A 19683-nucleotide genomic window follows, 5' to 3' on the forward strand; every position below is an offset into this window, starting at 1 on the left:
GAATAAGAAAACTGACTGCATCAGTATCGTGGTGAAAGCAGCAGAGGCTGGCGGGAGGGCGAGCCGGAAGGCGAGCAGGGCAGAGTCCGGAAGCGTCCAGCTGCCAGGAACCCACAGCAGACATGGCCTCCGTCCGGGCCGCTGAGGCCCACTGTCTGAAGAGAAGGGCTCTGCCCCTTACACGTGAGCTCTTCCCAGTGACGGTTCTGTCCCAGGACTGGCCAGAGGGCTCCGGGCTCCCAGAGGGCAGGACCAGGCGGCTGTACCTGCCGCCCATGCCCACCCGCACTGGACGTTGCCCAACCGACGAACAGACCGATCCAAGTCACCAGTGGATGAGAAGGTTGAGGACCTAAGCCCAAGAGCTCAGAGGGACAGGCTGGGGGTAGCAGCAGGCTCTGCTCTTGTGCAACAGGCTGGGTGATGAGTGTCACCCCCGCCTGCAGTGCTGGTGCCTGAGGCGTTTCCGCCTCTGTGACCCCCGTGTTCCGGCAGCCCTCATACGAGGGGGGACCCCACAGCTCTCCTATCCTTCCCTTGGTCCCGACAGGAACCCCATGAAATCGCATCACACCCGTCCACAGGACGGAAACCCAGGCTGGGAGCTGGTCCAAGGGTGCACACGAAGCCCCAGCCCCTTCCTCAAACCCAGGAGCTGCCGGAGTGGGCTGTCAAGCCTGGGCAGGAGGGCTGGGCGGCGTGCATGCCTGCAGCTGCACCCCACTCTGAGTGCTGTGGGCTGGTGACGCTGGCTCGGCCAGCCCCCACCTGTCTCAGGATCAGGGCTCAGAAAAGCCACCCAAGGAGGAGACCGACTCAGTGGGGCACATGAAGGGGGCCCATGCCATTAGTACCGCAATCATTCCAGTTACAGAATCCTGTACAAGCCGCGTCAGCACAAGAGCAGCGTAATGCTCCACAGGAGTGCCTGTGCCTCCTTAAGACCGTGAAACGGTTAAGCCATATTTGAGGGAAACTTCTGCTTTTCTACTGGAAAATGTATACAAACAGAAAACTGTCATTTCCAAAATTACAAAGAAGGGTGAAACTTCAATTTTAGGTACAAGCGTTGCTCTCCTTCTTTAGTTAAAGTCCTAAATAGTCAGAACCCCAAAAATCCATGCAGGGCCACTCTGCCTGCCTTCCTCACCCAGCCTGGGACGGGACCCCAGTCACGGCCCTGCCCTCCCCTGAGCCCGTCCTCCTCCCGCATTCAGTGAAAACTGACCGGGAAAGGCTGTGAGAGCCCCTTAGTCACCCCGCTCCTTGTGAACCACGAGTCTGCTGCCTGAGCCTGTAACCCGAGGGCTGAGCCTGGTGGGTCATCAGGGTCTCTGCCTTCGGGTCCCCTCTCTGGCTCTGTGCCCCCCACAACCCACACCCCGCCCCTCGCCGCTGTCCCGTCTCCCCTCCCCCAGCCAGGTTTCTGGAAGGGCTGCCCGCCTCCTGTCCCCAGACCTTCAGCGCCCCAACCCCGCCGCCTCACACACAGAGACCACCAGCAACTTGGTCCGGTCCAGAGGGTCCTTTGGGGCCTGATTCTCCGGCCTCTGGAGCATCCCGCACAAGGGGCCCCCCTGTCCCTCCTGAGCTGTGCCAGCTCGCTGAGCCTCCCGGGGCTGTGTCTCCTCTTCTCTCTGCTCTAAAGTCCATTTGCCGCCCCTTCCTAGCCCGAGCCGCCGCGGGCTCCCTGAGGACAATCTCGGGGAGCCCAGTTCGCCTCCCTCGCCCCCTCACCTCCGCCTTCCCGCTCAGCCGCCCACAATAGGACACCATGCATTCCCAGAGGCCCAGGCCCACTGTGCTGGCTCCAGCCCCGGACACAGGGCACCATCGCCTCTCACCGAGGCTCTGAGCCGGGTGGAGGGCGGGCGGGCTCGTGGCCCTGGGCTGTCAGGCTAGGAAGGCAGTGGGCAGCACCAGGCTCGGGCTGAGGAGGAAGCCCCAGCGTCCCAGGAGCACACGACGAGCCCCGAGGAAGCAGGGCGCACGTGGTGGGCATAGGGCCAAGCCCCACAGGCCGGCGAGCTTCCGAGGACTACTGGGGTCTTTATTCCAAGCTCCGGGAGTGGGGCAGGGACGACGCTTGTCTTCCGAGGCCACTCTGACCACAGGGAAGTGCCTTTGCCCACAGAAGGCCAACAAGGCCTCCTTCTAGAACTCTCCCCACCAGACGTGGCACCGAACTGTCTGAGGGGTGCCCACTGTACTCGGCCTGTTCTTGCTTCTTTACACGCCGCCCCTGCACGTGGTCCAGGCAGACACCTGGTGCCGTCGCGTCCTCTGGAGCACACCTGGGCTGTGCCCCCAGGATTGCCTGAGTCTGCCTTCCCCAGGAGCAGCCAGACGCTGCGGCTGGGCCTGGATGGGCTGGATGGGAGCTGGGGGCGCAGCCAGGGCCCCGGCGCAGGGAGGGGCGGGCCTCTGGAGCAGCCGCTCAGCGCAGGGGCTGGAAGCCTGAGGGCACTCGGGAGCCCCGGTGGCAGGGGAGGGGCCCCTGGGGGCATGGTCCTGCCTTCCTTCAGAATTAGTCCCTCGGTGTGTGACGGTGTGTGACGGGACATCCAGGGAGACGCTAGGGGCTGGCGTCAGGCATCCAGCCCCCAGCGGACAGCAGGGGAAACCCAGGCGGGAGGAGCGCGCCGGGAGTCGGGGGCCTGAGGTTGGCCGCTCCACGGCGGGTGCCCCGACGAGGACAGCAGGGGGACAGTGGACATGTACCTTCAGGGAGGATCATGAGCCGGGCCAGGGGCCCAGCCTCAGGGCGGAGCGTCTGGTCCACGCGCCGCCTGCGCTCTGTCCAGGCGCTCGGCCCGGCAGCAGGGAGCTCGCGCCGCGCGGTTCGGAGAGGTGCGTCCTGCGGGAGGGGCGGCCGCGCTGAGCCCCGGACGGCCCGCCTGCAGGGGGAGCTCGCGGGGCGCCGGGCGAGGCCCCGGGAATCAGGGGGGTGGAGGGGGTGGTCTCTGGAGAGATGGGGGTGGGGAGACAGGGAATGAGACGTGCAGGGCCTGGGTCGGGGGAGGCACAGGCTTGGATGGGCTTCTCTGTCTCAACCTGCGATTGGGGGCTATGCCTGCCCCGGGCCTGTCTGCCTGCCGCCAAGCTCAGCGTCAGCCCAGGGCTGGCAGGCCGCCCGTGGACCTCCCCGCCCCTCCGCAGTGTGACCCCAGCCCTACCTTTGCTGTCCCCAGGGAAGCTCCCAGTCATGGCAATCACCTCCCATCCCACGTGGTCCCCGCTGCGTGAGCCAGTGCTGCCTGGAGCTGTGTGGCCCTAGCACGCAGCCGCCCACCCCTGGAACCCGAGTCCCCTGGAGGGTGTGTCCTGCCGCCCTGGTGCCCGGAAGTGTGGGCACAGATGACCAGGTGCAGCCGCTGCCCCTGCTGTCTCTGAGCTGGCCCTGGCCAGAGAAGGGAGGGTTTGTCCCTCATGAAGGTCCTGGTGATGGTGTCCAGCCAGAGCCTCTCAGACGGGGGCACAGGGTCCAGTGTTCAACCCTGGACTTTGTGGGGGCCCCATGGGCCGGTGGATCCCTGAGCTTGTTGAGGGTCGCTTGCCCCGCGGGGTCCTGCACAGACCAGTTCCACAGTGGGGCAGGGCTTGTCTGGGTATCCTGAGCCAAGGGCAGAAGGACCCGGGCACACAAAGGCCAGGCTTGGCCGTATCAGCACGTAGTCATGGCCGCTGGGATGCGTGAGAAGCTGACCGTGCCCAGGGCTCTTGGACTTGGAAGGACAAAGATGGGGTGGGGGCCGTGTGGACAGGAACGCGGAATGAGGAGGGCTGGCTCAGGGCGGGAGGAGAGGCAGAGGCCGCCGCCACAGCAGGGCAGGATAGGGTGCCTGCGAGCAGAACCAGGGGCAGCAGGGTCCCCGCAGGGGCTGACGACTGCCTGTGCCCCCCGCTGGTGATGACGAGGAGGGTGGGCTCCGGAGCAGACTGGCCCTCAAGCCCCAAGGCAGGACAGCAAGGCCCCACCGGCAGGGCACCACCCGGGGCACGCTGTCCAGCTGAGGTGGGCTCAGGGACAGGAGGGCGTTCCAGAGGGAAGTGGCCGGGTCAGTGGGGCGGCAGTGGGAGGCGGGGACCCTGGGGACAGAATTGGGGTCAGGATGGAGGCTCAGGGGCCAGCTGATCAGGACGGTCACTGAAAGCCAGCGGCCAGCCTACCCACACAAGGCCACTTACCCTCCCGCAGAGGAGGGTTGGCCAGCCAGGCCCAGTCAGCATGACCCTGTGCTGAGCTGGGGAACTCGAGGGCTCCGTGGCCACTCAGGGTAGGGAGCCTGGGGGTCCGGGAGGCCCAGATGGCACCGCCTCGGGCAGCAGCCCTGGAGCCCGGGGGGAGGAGAGGAGCAGCTAATGAGTTCCAGGAGGTCAGCTGTGAGGGGCCCAAAGCCCATAAACCCTTTACTGGTGTCTCAGGAGGGGAAACCCGGATGCAGCCGTTTATTTATTTTGGATTTCACTTTTCTCTCCTCTTTTTAACATGCATATCCAGGAGTGTAACTGGATTTTTAAACAAACAGGACTTCCTTTTGCAGTGGAGGGGGACTCTTGCCTTCCCTCAGCCCTGAAGAAGAAAAGACTCTTTGCTGCTGTAGTATGGCCTCTGGCCCTCTGCCCTCCAGACCTGCCTGCCCTGTCCCAGGGCCCCCCAGAGGCCAGGCCTGTCCAGAGGGCAGGGGGGCGGGTCGAGGAGGCTCAGAAGCAGGGACTGGCCAGATGGCCCCTGACCACTGCCCCACCCGGCCCAGAGCTGGAGTAGTGGAGATGGGTCCTGGTCGGGGCCCAGGTTCCCATCCTGCCCCGGTGACTGACAGCCAGGCCAGGTCTGCCCTGAGTGTCAGCTGCTTCCTCCAAAGGGACCATCCCCACAGGGGCAAAAGGAGCCCCTAAACCTTCCCCCAAAGATCGTGTGTTCTTTCGGTGACCGGTGACAGACCATCTACCCCAGCTCTTCCATGACCCTCTGTGGGGCGTGGCGGGGGTGGGGCCAGGAAGGGCTGTGCCCAAGCAGGGCAGTCCCCAGGCAGGCAGACTGAGGGCCCAGGGGCTGGAGGGTCTAGGTGACTGTGGGTCCCGGAAGCTGGGTCTGTCCGATGGGTATGAGCTCACACTTGGGACAGACAGGCTGGACCTCTCCGGTGCAGAACAGTGTGGAGACAAAGCCCCGGGCAGCAGGGGGCTCTGCCAGGGAGACCCCTCAGGTCTCAGGGTTCCATGGCCCTGCAGGAGTGGGGGGAGCAGTCAAGGACCTGTAAGCCAATGCATGGGCCAGAAGAGGGGGCAGTGTGGGGGACACAGGGTCAGGTAGGCCTGCCCTTCCCCCACTGGGGGCAGTGTGGGGGACACAGGGTCAGCTGGCCTGCAGGCCGGTCTGGGGGTGCTCTGTGTGTACCGGGGTGCCTGCCCTTCCCCCACTGACAGCCCCCCCATCACCAGACAGGGGATTGGCAAGTAGGGGAGGGGCAAGCCTCAGCTCGTGATGCCTGTGGGACCCACAGTCCAGCCAAGTGGAGAGAAGGACACCATTAAAACAGACGCAAGTCTCTCTTTGGAGGCCTGTGGGCGGGATTCCAGCCCAGACAAGGCCCAGAGGTCGAATGCGTGTACAAAACCCCAAGCCCACCTGCCGGTCCAGGAGGGTGCCTGGACCCCCACAGAGGGCAGTGGGGCCACCTGGATGCCCCGGGCCTCTGCGCAGCCCAGCCCGGGGTGGGCAGTGAGGTGCCTGGGGTTTCCCCCAGGTCCAGATGGCAGAGCTGGAGCAGGCCCACGCCCAGTGGCTCCAGGAGCTGGCGGCCCGGTACCAGTGACTCCAAGCTGCAGAGACGGAGCGCCTGCACAGAGCCCGACCACAGGCTGCACAGGCCCCGGCGTCCCGAGAGAGGGAGCAGCGGCAGGCGAAGATGCTGGAGGGGCAGGTGGGCTGGCAGGGGTGCACAGGGAAGGGGGCGCTGTGCCCACCTGGCCTCAGCCTGAGCTCCTCCAGGCCACCCCAGGGCCCCCACTGTGTCCTCCCGTCACCCCACACTCACTGAGGGGCGGAGGCAGGTCACCGCCCTCTCCACGCCACCATCGACCCCCATCAAGAGGGGTGGGGACAGTCCCGCAGTCAGAGGTCGCTGGGTGTGAAGTGTCCAGACGCGCCTGGCACACTGCACCATGGTGGCTCTAGAGTCGGGGACAGGTCAGCAGTGTGTGTGGGGGACGGGGTGGGCACAAAGCAGAACAGCACCTTGAGCATGTAACTCTGCCCCTCCCACACCCACGCGCACACACATGCATGCACACACATGCACACACACATGCACGTGTGCACGCGTGCATATACAGACACATGTGCATGCACACACACCTGCACACACATGCGTGCACACTCGTGCAAGTGTGCATGCATGCACGCAAACACACACATGCTGGTCAAGGCTGCCCCATGTGCTCTGAGCTCTCAGACACCAGGGAGCCACCTGGTCAAAACCCCCATTTCCCAGATGAGGAACCTGAGGCCTGGACCCGTAGTGAAGCCTATTCCCCCTGAGCAGTGCCCTCCAGGCCACATGGGCTCGGTTCACCAGCCGAGGAGCTCTTTGTCCTCGTCGTGGCTCTGCGGAAGGGGTCCAACCACTGGGGTGGGCGGTCACCTCGGTCCCCAGGACGCAGTGGTGGTGACCCTGATCACAGGTAGGACCAAACACCCTGTCGGCTGCTGGTGTGTCTGCCATCTGCCTGGAGCTTCTCCGCAGGCACACCCACCTCGGGAGCCAGGGACCGTGGCCTCCCAGTCCTTCTGGTCATGGTGCTCAGCCACGGGGCCCGCCCGCCCGCCTGAGCTCCTGCCCGTCCGCAGGTGGCCAACCGGAGGCAGCCGCTGGACCGGGACGTGCAGTGGCAGCGAGCCTGCCTCCTCCAGGCCTTCCGGGCCAAGAAGTAAAGGCGGCTCCCAAGCCCAGGTGGCCAGGCCGCCCCAGCCCTGACCAGCAGGCAGCAGAACCGCCGCTCAGCAGGGACCCAAGCTTGAGGGGCGCCCTGGAGTCAGCGGCGCCCTCTGACCCTTGACTGCCAAGCTCCCCCGGCCCTCAGGACCCCGGGCCCTGGCAGGCGAGGACCAAGCTCTGGGCCCTGCTCTGTGACAGGCCCCCCCGCCAGCTGCACGGGGCCTCCCTGCGCCCGCGTCCGCCCTGGCACCGGGCGGGTGTGCTGACCGGGCCAGGTCCCGGCAGGCCGACTTCCGCACGCGGGCTGCATTCCGTGCCCTCAGCTCTGTAAACACAGGGAAACACGTGGAGAACATTTCCACCAACTGGAGCCAAAAACATAATGTCCTGCAAGACCCAGCCACCACCTCCCCGCACCCAGAGGCAGCCCGGCTCTGTCTCCAGGAACTGCAGGGCCGTCACGGTGGCAGGTGGCTGGAAGTGACTCAGAGTCTGGTCCCCGTGATTCACTGGCCGCGAGAGGCACTGGGGTGTAAAAGTTAGAGTTGTTAGAGAACCACCCGAGTTCCCAGCCCATAAACGCCGGGAAAATTCCTGCGGGAATCCAGCCCCGGTTGCCACGGAGACCAGGGCAGCCATCTTCGGCCGGGCGGTTCACCTGCCAGTGTTCTTCTCCCTTTTCCCATGAACACGGGTCAGGGTGATCTGGTTCCGCTCCAAACGGCCTCTGGTCTCATAAGTGACGTGTTGACAACATCTGTGGGCGCCAGCCAGCCCAGGACATTCCTCGAGCACAGGCGCCAGCCGCACCCCATCTGGGCTCCTGGGGGCGAGAGGGCTGAAGCTGGCCGAGCCCCCCCGGCCCCGTCATGTGAGCTGCGGCCCAAGCGTGTGACACCAGCCACCTGTCTGCGGTGACAGGGACCCAGCCTGTAACACAGGCTGTCCTGCCAGGGCCTCCTCTCGAACGGAACTTAGTCATGGGGTGACTGTATGTTGTAAACTGTGCAAAAGCAGTGTCTAGAGAGAGGTGGCCAAACATGCTCCATTCCGCCCGTCGAGTCTGTCCAATTATCGGTGGCTGTGTTGAGAAGGATTCTGAAGTTCGACCCAGGCTCAGAGCGGAAGAGTGTTCAATTCAGTTCAGTCACTCAGTCGTGTCCCACTCTTTGCAACCCCATGGACTGCTGCACACCAGGCTTCCCTGTCCATCACCAACTCCCAGAGTGCGGTGAAGAGTGTGCTGACCCATTAGCAGTGATGATCCGGGCAAAGGAGGTGTTGGTGGTGGTAGATGCACCCAGACGGCCACCCACTGCTGCAGCCGGTTAGAGAGCAAAGAGCAACCCAGAGACACCACCCCCCAGGCCACCGCTGGAGAACATCATACAGACGGGAGGGGAAGGCCATGAGACAACATGTGACACTCAGGGCCTCTTCCCTTCCTCCCTGGCCTGGTGGCCAGGGACCTGGCAGTCCGCTCCCTGTGGAGGAGGGACCATGGGGCGGTGGGTGGAGAGGAAGTAGACAAGCACAGCCGGAGACGAGTCGGCATCGACGCTCTCCTCTCTGCGGGCCTGGCCTCTCGGGGTCGCACACCTGGACCAAAGCTCCCCGTGCAGAGGAGGTGCTCAGTGGGCGCCCACGGATGAAAGAGGAACAGAGCCCAGATGCAGGAGGGATCGGAGAGATCTCCCAGCACTGACCTGCGAGCCACCTGGGCTTGGACCGACGTTCTCCTGGTGATTCCCAGAGCCTCCTTGCCTGGCTGCTCCCAGGAGACCTTACGTGCCTGGGACCCTCTAGGATTTGTCATATTTCAGTGAAAGTTCAACCAGTGGAGGAGACACTATTTTCACTTGTTCAACATAAAGTTGTATATTTAGGTAAAAGGATTTTTCTAATGGAAGTAAACTGTTTTCTTAAACATTTCCAGCGGTGAGCACGTAGCTTCTGTGTGAAAGTCTGATGGTCACCGCGCCTGTGCGGATGGCTGTGCGCCCGGGACCCAGGCACCCCTCTGCTCCATGCACCAGCTGCCCCAGCCCGCCTCTCAGTGTCACGACCGCACCCGGCGGGCTCCCCAGGAGCAGGACCCCGCCTGCCCTCCAGGCTCTGTGACCTGCTGACCTCATTCTTGGAGCAGATAAGGGTCTCCCTGGGGTGTCACCTGTGTGGAAGCCCCATGGCTCTGGGGAGAGGGAGAGAGAGTTGGGGATGCAGCCAGCTGGCTTCTGCCCCTAGCAGCCCTGCTGGAGCCCCCGCCCCCGCCCTGCAGGGACCAGCCCACCTGGCCAGGTTCCAGTGGGGGAACACGCCCCACCTTGGCCGGCATGGGGTCCTGGGGTGTCCCAAGTCCAGCTCGGGGCTCCCTATCTAAATTGCACACACACTCAGGCCCTAAATTAAAATGTCACAGGCCTGTTGGGGAGGCTCAGGTTTCCCGGTCGCAAAACACGAGCCTGCTTGATAAAATGATTTTGGTTTTGATAAATGTGGACTTTCTGTGGCAAAGACAAAGGCACCCTTGAGTCCGGAGGGGAACCTGAAACAGCACATTGCTAAAAAGTATTTCCTGATAATATTTTTAGCACCTGGAAAAAAGAATTATTTTTTCTCTCTTGCGCCTGTGGAGTGTGTGTGTGTGTGACTGTGTTTGAAATGTAATGCCCAGCGTGGTGGAGCCTCCTGTTAACTCCAAGTCTCCCAAAAGGGACTGCACATAGCCCAGGGTGAGGGCCCTGGAGGCTCAGCAGGCCTGTGCCTGGGAAGTACAGCCTTGCGGGGTTCCGCTTGCCGCTGGCCCCACCCAGACCAAGCATGCCAGCTCTCCGGGGGGCCCAGGCCTGGGCATCTCACAAAGTGCAAGAGGACTCCCTTGGGAGGCGGGTTGAGGCCCTGTCTGGGCCAGCCGCTCCCACTGAGCCTGGAGAAATAGTCCTTCCTGGGCGTGTCTGCTGAGCACCAAGGCGCCCAGGTGAACCCAAAACTTAGCCCCGAAGTGAGCCTTTGCTAGGGTCCCCGGCATCCCACCCAGAGCAGGAAATGCAGCAGGGGGAGGGGCCCCCCCCGCACCCCCTGCAGGAGGTGGGCACGTTCAACAGGGGTCCACGGTCAGCCTGGAGGACCCCACCCCGGCCGCCTCCCTGTCAGGGTGGGGCCCCCGGCCCTCCCCCCTGAGGAAACAAACAGGGGCAGGCTTCTGCTGGGCTCCCCGCTGGGCTCCGAGCCCACCGCGCAGCTGGCAGACGCTGCCCGGTTCCCACCGAAAGCCACACATGGAAAAGCACGTCCTCCCGGGCTCCCACCATGGGGACCAGCCTTCTGGCCCCTCTGCCCTCTGGCGACCCCGTGGGGGTCATGTCCTGCCCCCTCCCTGCCTTTGCCAGTGAGGCTCAGGAGCAACCTTCCTGTCCCAGGAGGGCGAGGCTGCCACACCCCTCCTCTGACCTTGGCCGTGACCTCTGTGCTGCTGGCCTCTGGGCTTCCCCCACCTCCCCCCTCTGCAGCTGAGCCAGCAGGGTGCCAAGGAGGGGTTCAGGGAAATGCCCGTGTGTGCCAGGGTGTGGATGTGTGTATGTGTGTGTGCACCAGTGTGTGTGTGTGCGCTGGTGTGTGTGTGCACATGTGTGTGGGGGTGTGTAAGGTGTATGTGCTGGTGTACATGTGTATGCATGTACATGTGTGTGTGCACCAGCATGTGTGTGTGTGTGTGCTAGTGTGTGTGTGGGGGGTGCATGTGAGTGTGTATATGTATATGTGTGTGTGATGGTGTGTATGTGTGTGTGTGCCAGCATGTGTGTGTGTGTGTGCGCTGGGGTGCATGTGTGTGTGGACATGTGTGTGTGCGTGTGTGTGTATGTGTGTGTGTGCTGGGGGTGTGTATGTGTGTGTGTGTGTGTGTGTGTGCTGGGATGAGTGTGTGTGGGCATGTGTGTGTGCATGTGTATGTATGTGTGTGTGCGCGCGCGCTGGGTGTGTGTGTGCTGGGGTGTGTGTGTGCTGGTATGTGTGGTGTGTGTGCTGGGGTGTGTGTGTGTGGACATGTGTGTGTGCATGTGTATGGATGGATGTGTGTGTGTGATGGGGTGTGTGTGCATGTGTGTACACGGGCATTTCCCCACCCCCACCCCCGGCCCCCGCTGAGAGCCCTGTGGCACTGGAGTCTGCTCCCAGGGCAGGTCCTGCAGTTGGGTGTCATCTCTGAATTTCTCCCGCAAACATGTGCGGCCATGGCCTTTCTCATCCTGCGTGTTTTTGGAGCCACAGTTGTCCTGCTGCCCCGGGGGTCTCCAAGGCAGCAGCCTGACCCAGGGCCGGCCCTCACACAACTGAGCAGGATGGGGCTACAGTGGGACTGGAGGGACGGTCCCTCTCAGGGTGGTGCCAGCAGGGGATCAGCCACAGTGGGTGCCTCCTGAAACTCGGCACCTGACCCTGACTCGGCACCTGACCAGCCTGGAGGGCATGAACATCACGGGGGTGATGTGTAAACCTGTGACCCCCAGTCATACGCTCACACATACAGGACCCCTCCACTAGCTCTTAGAAGTCACATTTAGTGTGCCTTGCTCTGACTGCAAAGTGATACATGCTTGTTGAGGACATTTGAGAAAATACAGAGAAGCACGAAGCCAAGTGTCAAACAGCCCAGCTGGTGAGAGCTGCTGTCCCTGCTGCTCTCTGCTCATCTCTGAGCCGCGCACCCTAGTCTTCAGGGGCCCCAGGCTTGGCTTGTGGTCATATATCAGCCCGCACTAGCACCTGCGAGCAGGGATGGGGAGAGGTGCCGGGCTCCAGCCCTGCACTGGGGGCCCAGATGCCAGCCCCCGTGGGGACAAACACTCAGGGTCTGATTCTCAGGGCAGTGGGCCTGGCGGCAGGAGGAGGGCCAGGGTGGCCGCAGACTGGAGACAGAAGCTCAGTTGTGGGCTCTCTATGTCCTGCCCCTGCCCACGCAGCATCGTGCCCGCAGGCCAGCAGGGACCAGCCACCCTGGAAGAGGGATGCTCCCCGCAGGTTTCGCCCCGGACTCCCCTGCTGTGAGGTTTCCTTAGGTCCCCAAAACCATCTCCACCAGTATTCTCCTGACTAGGCCACGCAGGGCGGAAACTTTTCTTCATGCCCTGCATTCTCCCAGGCCAGGTCCTCCGCTCATAAAACCGGATGGCAAGCCTCAGGGCTGGGGTGCGGGGTGGAGCGTGGATGCAGCCTCTGGCCGCTTCCGGAGGAGCCCATTCAGGCACTGCCAGTCAGGGTGGCCCCTGATCCACGACACTCTGGCAGGTCGGTGGCCAGGTCCCCTGGGGGTCAGGGGCCTGAAAAGGCCGCCCCCACCCCGGGGGAAACCTGCCCCCCAGGCCCAGTAACCCATGCAGGCCTGAGGGTCTGTTCCGGGACCTCTTTGTGGACAAGTCGCTTCCTCTGGGCTGGCCCCACGCGGGCGGCAGGGGACCCACGGAGGAGGAAGGGGTGGGCCACTCCGGGGGCGCTGGGCGAGGGCTGGGCCCGCCGTCGGCCTGACGCTTTAAGAGCCGCCTAATTTGCATGGCCCGGCCCCGGCCCCGCCCAGGCCCGAGTGACCGCCGGCTGGATATTTAAATCGCGGCCACAGGGGCGGGTCCGGCCTCCAGCGCGGTCCCGCCCGGCGCCTTCCTCCGAAAGAGGCGACCCGAGCGCGGCCCTGCCGGCAGGGCGGGCGCGACCCGGGAGTACACCTACCTACGGCGCGGCCGCGCTGCCCGCACGCCCGCCCGGCCCTGCGGGTCACTCCCCACCGCGGCCTCGCTCCGTCCCGCGCTGACCGCAAAGCCCCGTTCCGTCCCCCTGCGTCCCCGCCTCGTCGCCTCTCTGTCCCTGCTGTGTCTTCGCTGGGTCCCCGCTCCGTCCCCGCTGTGTCCGGCTCGTCCCCGCTGTGTGTGTCCCCGCTCCGTCCCCGCCCGCCGACCCCCGGCGATGCTGCGCGGCGCCACCTGGGCGCTGCTCTTGGCCGCGGCCCTGGGGCTCGGGGCGCGCGGGGCGCGCGGCGCGGTGGCCCTCGCCGACTTCTACCCGTTCGGCACGGAGCGCGGCGACGCGGTCACCCCCAAGCAGGACGACGGCGGCTCTGGGCTGCGGCCGCTCTCCGTGCTCTTCCCGTTCTTCGGCGCCGAGCACTCCGGCCTCTACGTGAGTAACCCGAGCCCGCGGGGGGCGCCAGGGAGGGCGCTGCGCCCCGGCCGCTGCCCGCCGCCCGCCGCCCCGACTCCCGCCGCCGCCAGCAACTTGGCACCGCGGCGGCCAGAGGTGGAGTGAGGACAGCGCTTCCTCCTCCGGCGGCCAAGGCCGGACAGCGGCCCGAGGGAGCGGCGGGCGGGGCGGGGATGCGAGCTCCGGCCGGCCACCTGGGCCTCGCCGCTGCCCCTTTCCCTGCCCGACCGCCCGGCGCTGGGGTCGCGGGCCGACCCTGCGCAGCGTGGGCCGTCGGCTGTCCTGCGTGCTTCACCGACAGCGCTGCGGCAGCGGGCCGGCGCGTCCTGCATTTCCCAGTGGGGCGCGCCCCCCTTCAGTTCCTGGCTTGGCTGCCAAGGTCCCAGCCCCTCTGAGGACCACACGGCCCGCGTGCGCTTGGCACCTGAGGCCCACTGCCCCGAGGCTGGGGCCTGCCGGGATCTTCAGGGGCGCTCTGGGGAACCCGGCAGGCTGGTCCTCTCTGAGCCCCCGGTCACTCTCCTGGGCCTGGGGGACCACTCAGGCCCAGACCGTCACACCGGGACACCCGGAGGGAGCGCAGGAGAGTAGGGGTGGCTAGACTCAAGGACAGCACCTCCGCTCCGGGGGCGGGGGGCCCAGGCCACCGAGGGAATGAAATGTTGCGCCTCAGGGTTGCATCGAGCATTCACTCGGGGGGTGGGGGGGTGGGGGCCATGCGCCAGCACCCCGCTGTCCCCCAAATCCTGGCTGGAAAAGTGCTGGGCGGGGCTGAAGTCCTGTAACCTCCCACCCCGGTTCCCGCCAGCCCCTTCCAGTACCCCCTCCACCGCCAGCCTCCCTCCCTCCGCGCCCCCCCCCCCCGCCCCCGCGCCCGTCAACTCACCCCCATCAGCACCTCCCCCGTCACTCACCCCCATCAGCACCGCCCCTCTTGACCCCAGCTCAGCCCACATCCCCTCTTCCTCTCCCGCCTGGGCTGCTCCGATGCCTCGGGTGGGAGGGGACAGCCATTCTCTCTCGGTGCCACCCACTGAACGTCCCTCTGGGCCCGGCCTTGGACAGAGGGGCCGGGCTGACTTCCGGAAGCACGGGGCGGGCGGGCAGCTCTGGGTCTCTGGGAGCCAGGGAGGCCCATACACCCTAGAAGTGGGAAAACCCACGCTGGCACCATCTTTCCAGAGCATTCTGTCCAAGTGCTCCTTGAGCACGCGGGCCAGGCTCAGCCACCTGGCTCCAAGTCACAGGTGAAAACATGATTAAAACAGTTGACTCTCTTAACCGCCTCACCAAAAACACCTACCCCTGCCAAAACAACTGGGAGCAAGGGCTCTGAAGGGGAGAGCTCTGCTAGCAAGACCCGTGGGTTCAGGAGAAACCAGCCCTGCGGTTCATAACAAAATATGTGTCTCCAGAGGCTCTGTCTCCCAAAACTGACACGACCCGACACCTGCCGTGGGGACAGAGGGCCCACGTCACATTGTCTCTGCTCCGCCGGGAAGACAGTCGGACTCCCGAGGACACTTGCCTGAAATAACTGCTGCGCCCCGTGACGGAGCAGGGAGCGGGGCAGAGGGTTAGAACTGAGGGCAGAGAAGGGAAGGGATTCCGAAACAAGTAGGTCAGACGGCTGCGTCCGAGTGGACGCCTCCGGGCCAGCCCCCAGCCCAGCACCGGGCTGAGGGAGAGCCCTCCAGGGCTGGGCCCCTGCCCCCGGCCTCTGCCCCCTTATCCCCAGCCAGTGCTCCGCAAAGAGCCGGTTTGTGGAGTGGGAGAGCACACGGGTGGGTGAAGGCAGGCCCCAGCCCCTGATGCTGCCCACACTGTACCCTGCTCACACCGTGACCCTGCGCACACCGTGACACTGCGCACACCATGACCCTGCCCACACCCTGACGCTGCCCACACCGTGACCCTGCCCACACCCTGACGCTGCCCACACCGTGACCCTGCCCACACCTTTACGCTGCCCACACCCTGACGCTGCCCACACCGTGACCCTGCCCACACCGTGACCCTGCTCACACCGTGACCCTGCTCACACCCTGACGCTGCCCACACCGTGACGCTGCCCACACCGTGACGCTGACCACACCGTGATGCTGCCCACACCGTGACGCTGACCACACCGTGACGCTGCCCACACCGGGACGCTGCCCACACCGTGACCCTGCCCACACCCTGACGCTGCCCACACCCTGACGCTGACCACACCGTGACGCTGACCACACCGTGACGCTGCCCACACCGTGACGCTGACCACACCGTGACGCTGCCCACACCAGGACACTGCCCACACCGTGACCCTGCCCACACCGTGACGCTGCCCACACTGTGACCCTGCTCACACCATGGCCCTGCTCACACCATGACCCTGCTTTCTGCTGAGAAACGGACCCGGTGCTGCTGCATACGGGGTGGCCCCCTTCTGGGAAGCCCCCTCATCTTGCCACAGCAGCTGTAGCCGGCACTTATCAGGCTGTGAGAACTGTCGAGAGTCCCTTCTCAGCACAGACCAGGCCAACACTGCCAGCGGGCATGGTGGTGGCAGCCGCCCTGTGGAGGGGAACCCTCCTCACCAGGAGCCAGACAAGAGGCTGCACCTTGGCCTGCCAGCCTGGCCAAGGGGCAGGGCCCACTCGGGGCGGTGTGAGGGCTGAGACACCCTCAGAGGGCCCGGTGGTGGCCGGAGGCCCCACGCCCCTGCAGAAGCCCCCAGCTGCAGCCCCCCGAAGGCCGCAGAGGGAGATCTTGGCTCCTCTGGCATCAGGCGCCCACTAGCACCTCAGGCAGTGATTCTTTTCCCTCCCCCAGGAGGGAGTGCCAGGCTGGCAGCATCTGTGAAGGTGCTGGGCACCCTGGGAGGGCCCACAGTCTGCTGCTAGGGTGCGCTGGCTGAGATGTGGACGTGGGGTCTGTGGCTGTGTCTCTAAGACAGCTGTTGGGGGTGGTGCCCGAGGTGGTACACCCCCTACCTTGGTGTGCCCCCGCCCACCCCCCAGAGGCTCTTCCAGCCCCTCCTGGCCACTCACCTGTGGAGCTGTGACCCCCTGGACTACCGAACGTGGGTCTTCCCCGTCCTGGTCTCTGGGGCACCCTGGTGCCAGTTCCCGGGGGCCAGCCCTGGGTGGGAGCTGGAGCGTGTGGGCGAGGAGGGCAGTGAGCCCTGTGAGCCCCAGGCGAGTCCTGCTGGCTGTCGACCTGGCCTGTGCCCTGGCTGGTGCCCCAGGAAGGGCTAGCTCAACACCTGGCATCTGCTGGCCCGCTGGCAGCCCCACCTGGGGCACAGTCCCACCTAGCCTCTCCTGGACCACCCACCCAGGGGAGGGGCTTCCACCGAGAGCCTGGTCCCCCAGCTCTGCAAGCCTGTCCCGCCAGTGACAGGTGTCCAGCTGGCCCTGTCACGGCATCTGCCCACCAAACGTCTGCAAGACCCACCTGACCCCCAGACAAAACCAGTGAGACGGAGGCAGAGCTGGCCGCTGAGCTCTGCTTAGAAACGCATGAGTCCCCGGTGGGCAGGGAGGGTCCTGGCCAGGCCCCTCCCGATGCCCCCTTCTTGCTGGTGCCCGGGGAGGACGGGGAGCCAGCAGCGGTCGAGGAAGCGAGTGTCGCGGGGCAGCCCAGTGACCCTGCTCTGGATCAGGACCGCCAGAAGGCTGCCACACAAGTGTGTTTGTCTTTGCACACTGTGATGGGGGCGCGCACGGAGGTGCATGGGGACATCATGCACTGAGGGAAGTGCAGGGAGTCATGACCCCCTGGCCACTCAGAGGCCCAGTGCCCGGATCCTGGCTCCCAGACACCCACAGGAAAGAAGAAAATGAATCTGGGAAATCTCACTCCAGAAAGGAGGCGTGTGACCCACGGATGATCAGGACTCCGCGACAGGGCACAGAGGCTGTCGGCTGGGGGCTCTCGGTGGCCGCAGAGGACGAGTGAGGCATTAAAACAGTGGGAATGACAGCCTTGAGTCCGTTAAGTAAAGAGAAGCCAGTGGGTTCACACCGGCGTGAGTGAATGCGCGACGCAGCATGCACACGGAGGACGCTCTGCGTGCCCAGTGCTGGGTCGCCGTGCGTGTCCTCCGCAGGGATCGTCCCTGCCGGGGGGATGGACGCATTGTTGGCTTCGGGGTGAAGGCCGTCACTGCTGCAAGCTCCTTTCACGGTTCAGGAAACACCTGTCTGTGCAGCAGGAGAGGGAACGCGGTCACGCAGGCAGGGCAGAATCCTAGCGTTTGCCGAGTGTGGATCCAAAGTGTGAGCAGTGTCTTATAGGCGTCCTGTGAGTCTGACAGACACCTCGTTCCCCTGGGAACACCTTCCCATGGGAACCCCGGAGCCCCGGGCACGCACCTTGCCACCCTCACCAGGAGGCTAGCCTGCCCTGCTTGGGAGAGCGCAGGTGGCCCTGTCCCAGCTCTTGGGGGCTATGATGCTAGAAGCGGCCAGCTGGCCACACTGCCCCGGACAACCCACCGTTCACTCACTATGGACTTTCTGATAATTCACTTTTATGCGTTCATCTCGAAACCTTGATGGAGCCCCAGAGCTGAGTCAAGGAGGGGACACAAACCAGCCGCACTGTTTAATTTTCAGTTTTAAAATAACTTTTGTCTCGTTTGTTCGCGGTGCTCACCCAGCCCCTGGAGGAGAGTTAGCTCCTAGAAGCAGCCTTATAAATGTCGGGTGTTCATCTTCTCATCTTCGGGACGATACACCCCAATCCCATCATTCCGAAGCAAGCACACTGAATGTTTTGGCAAAATCCCTTCTGGTGTGTTGTCGAGTGTGTTTGGGGCTGCCTGTCATACAAGTTCCCATTCGGCACACTTCTTTCAGTGTTATACCACGAGCATTTTCCAGTGCCTCAAATTTGCTGTGCAAACCTGCTTCTGCTGACAGTGTAGTATTCCATCCTGTGGCTATGAGCGCTGTTACTTCAGTCGTGTCTGGCTCTTTGCGACCCTGTAGACTGTAGCCCCCCAGGCTCCTCTGTCCATGGAATTCTCCAGACAAGAATACTGGAGTGGGTTGCCATGCCCTCCTCCAGCGGGTCTTCCCAACCAGGGATCAAACCCCCGTCTCTTATGTCTCTTGCGCTGGCAGACAGGATTGTTATCGCCAGCGCCACTGACCGTAATTTTTGTTGGTCACGAGCTGTGGGCAGTGCGGCAGCCTCAGTGCTTCCTGGGATGCTTGAGTGCACGTCCAGCTCACACACCTTTGTCCAGGCCTTTGGTTCTTTCCTTTTCTTACAACAAGTTCCTCATCCACACCCTCCTCTGGGGTGAAGGGGGCTCCTCGCCTGAACTGAGTCAGCCTGGAGGGCACTGCTCTGGCCCCCCAGCTTCCAGGCCACACAGGGCACCTGTGGTCCAGCTGATGATGGCACGGGGGCAGTGGGCAGGCCCAGGAACAGAAGCAGGAGGACACCGCTCCTGTAGCTCCGAGACTGGGCAGCTGCCCAGCTGGACACCCCCATACCTCCTGCGTGGGGGCCCAGCCTCAACACCTCAGGTCTGTGACTAGCCCTCTACAAACCGGGCACGCCGCTCACCCCACTGTGTGCAAACCAGCGCTCTGCTCCCAGCCCCAGGGCTCAGTCTGAGCGCCGGGGCTGAGTCCGGGGCCACAGGAGGGGCACGCTGTCCTCTGAGCTGCTCCAGGGTCTGAGTCCAGAGCCAGACATGCCCTGCCACCTGCTCCTGGAAGAGGGGGCAGCCCAGAGGTCTGCTGGAGGTGGGGGCTGGGATCCCGGAGGAGTGACCGCCGTCCCGAGTGCGCCTGGCCGGGTGTGGGAGCAGACACACCGGGTCTGCACTCCGAGGCGACATCTGGGGTGGGGGGTGTCTACGGAGCTCAGGGCAGCAAGGTCAGGCTGTGCTGGGTGCAGGCTGCTGTCCCCGCAGTGTCCAGGGCCCCCTGGGGACTTGGGATCTTGTCCTGGGGGACACCTGGCCGAGGGATGGCAGATGAGGGAAGAAGGTGGCTTTGCTGGTGGTGGGGAGCAGGAGCTGTGGTCTGGTGGGGGGCGTGGGGGCAGGGGAGGGGCGGTGAGGCCTGCAGGAGGCTCAGGACAGGGCCTGGCCCTCCTGAAGAGGCCGCCCTGGTGGAGGGGCTCAAGGGCCTGGGCTCAGGGCCACAGGCAGGGCCACGAGGCCTGGGAGGAGACCAGAGGGTAGTCACGGGGAGGCCCTGATTGGACAGCGGAGGAGGGGCAGGGTGTGCAGCCCAGGAGGGCCTGGGGGAGGGCTCTCTTCCAACCCACCCTCTGGGGGACTCTCTCCAACCCCCCACCCACTGCGGGGCCTGACGCCAGCCCTCTGCCCATCCCCAGGCCTCACCCTGGTACCATGGCAGCGGCTCCAACCCCCTCAGTCCGCTCTGGCACTCCTGAGGCCAGAAGAGGCCCGCCCGGCACATGGGGTGCTTAGGGAGGGCCAGCCTCTCCTCTGCAGGCTCTGGTATCCAGGGCCCCACCTTGCCCAGGGCTCCGGGCCCAGCCCACAGTTGTCCTGTGAGCAGGACCCCAGTCCCCAGCTGTGCTT

The 19683-nt window shown here is 64.6% G+C and overlaps 2 protein-coding genes and 1 long non-coding RNA gene across 16 annotated transcripts in view; 2 read left to right on the forward strand and 1 right to left on the reverse strand.

Moving 5' to 3' along the window:
- The window catches only part of CROCC2 (ciliary rootlet coiled-coil, rootletin family member 2), a 68259-nt gene extending 59387 nt beyond the window's left edge, over positions 1 to 8872 (forward strand). For 3 of the 4 annotated variants that reach the window (XM_019958043.2, XM_070787065.1, XM_070787064.1), the window contains exons 26-27: positions 5751 to 5927; positions 6854 to 8872. In XM_019958043.2, the coding sequence (XP_019813602.2) occupies positions 5751 to 5927; positions 6854 to 7062 (386 nt within the window). In that variant the 3' untranslated portion in view covers positions 7063 to 8872. The remainder of the gene's footprint in view (positions 1 to 5750; positions 5928 to 6853) is intronic. The other variant, XM_019958044.2, reaches the window with a different exon arrangement.
- Positions 4422 to 6335, reverse strand: LOC139182322 (uncharacterized). The gene is made up of 2 exons (XR_011565986.1): positions 6042 to 6335; positions 4422 to 5229 (listed from the first exon to the last, which is right to left on the reverse strand). It is a non-coding gene; the product is annotated as an uncharacterized lncRNA (long non-coding RNA).
- A 3692-nt stretch (positions 8873 to 12564) lies between the features above and the next one.
- Positions 12565 to 19683, forward strand: part of SNED1 (sushi, nidogen and EGF like domains 1) — a 75407-nt gene continuing 68288 nt past the window's right edge. For all 11 annotated transcript variants that reach the window (XR_011565987.1, XR_011565988.1, XR_011565991.1 and 8 more), the window contains exon 1: positions 12565 to 13109. Coding sequence is in view for 5 of the 11 variants with exons in the window: in XM_070787069.1 (XP_070643170.1) it covers positions 12897 to 13109 (213 nt within the window). In the remaining 6 variants the exon portion in view is untranslated. The remainder of the gene's footprint in view (positions 13110 to 19683) is intronic.

Source organism: Bos indicus, chromosome 3, assembly GCF_029378745.1.
Source record: "Bos indicus isolate NIAB-ARS_2022 breed Sahiwal x Tharparkar chromosome 3, NIAB-ARS_B.indTharparkar_mat_pri_1.0, whole genome shotgun sequence".
Lineage (NCBI taxonomy): Eukaryota > Metazoa > Chordata > Mammalia > Artiodactyla > Bovidae > Bos > Bos indicus.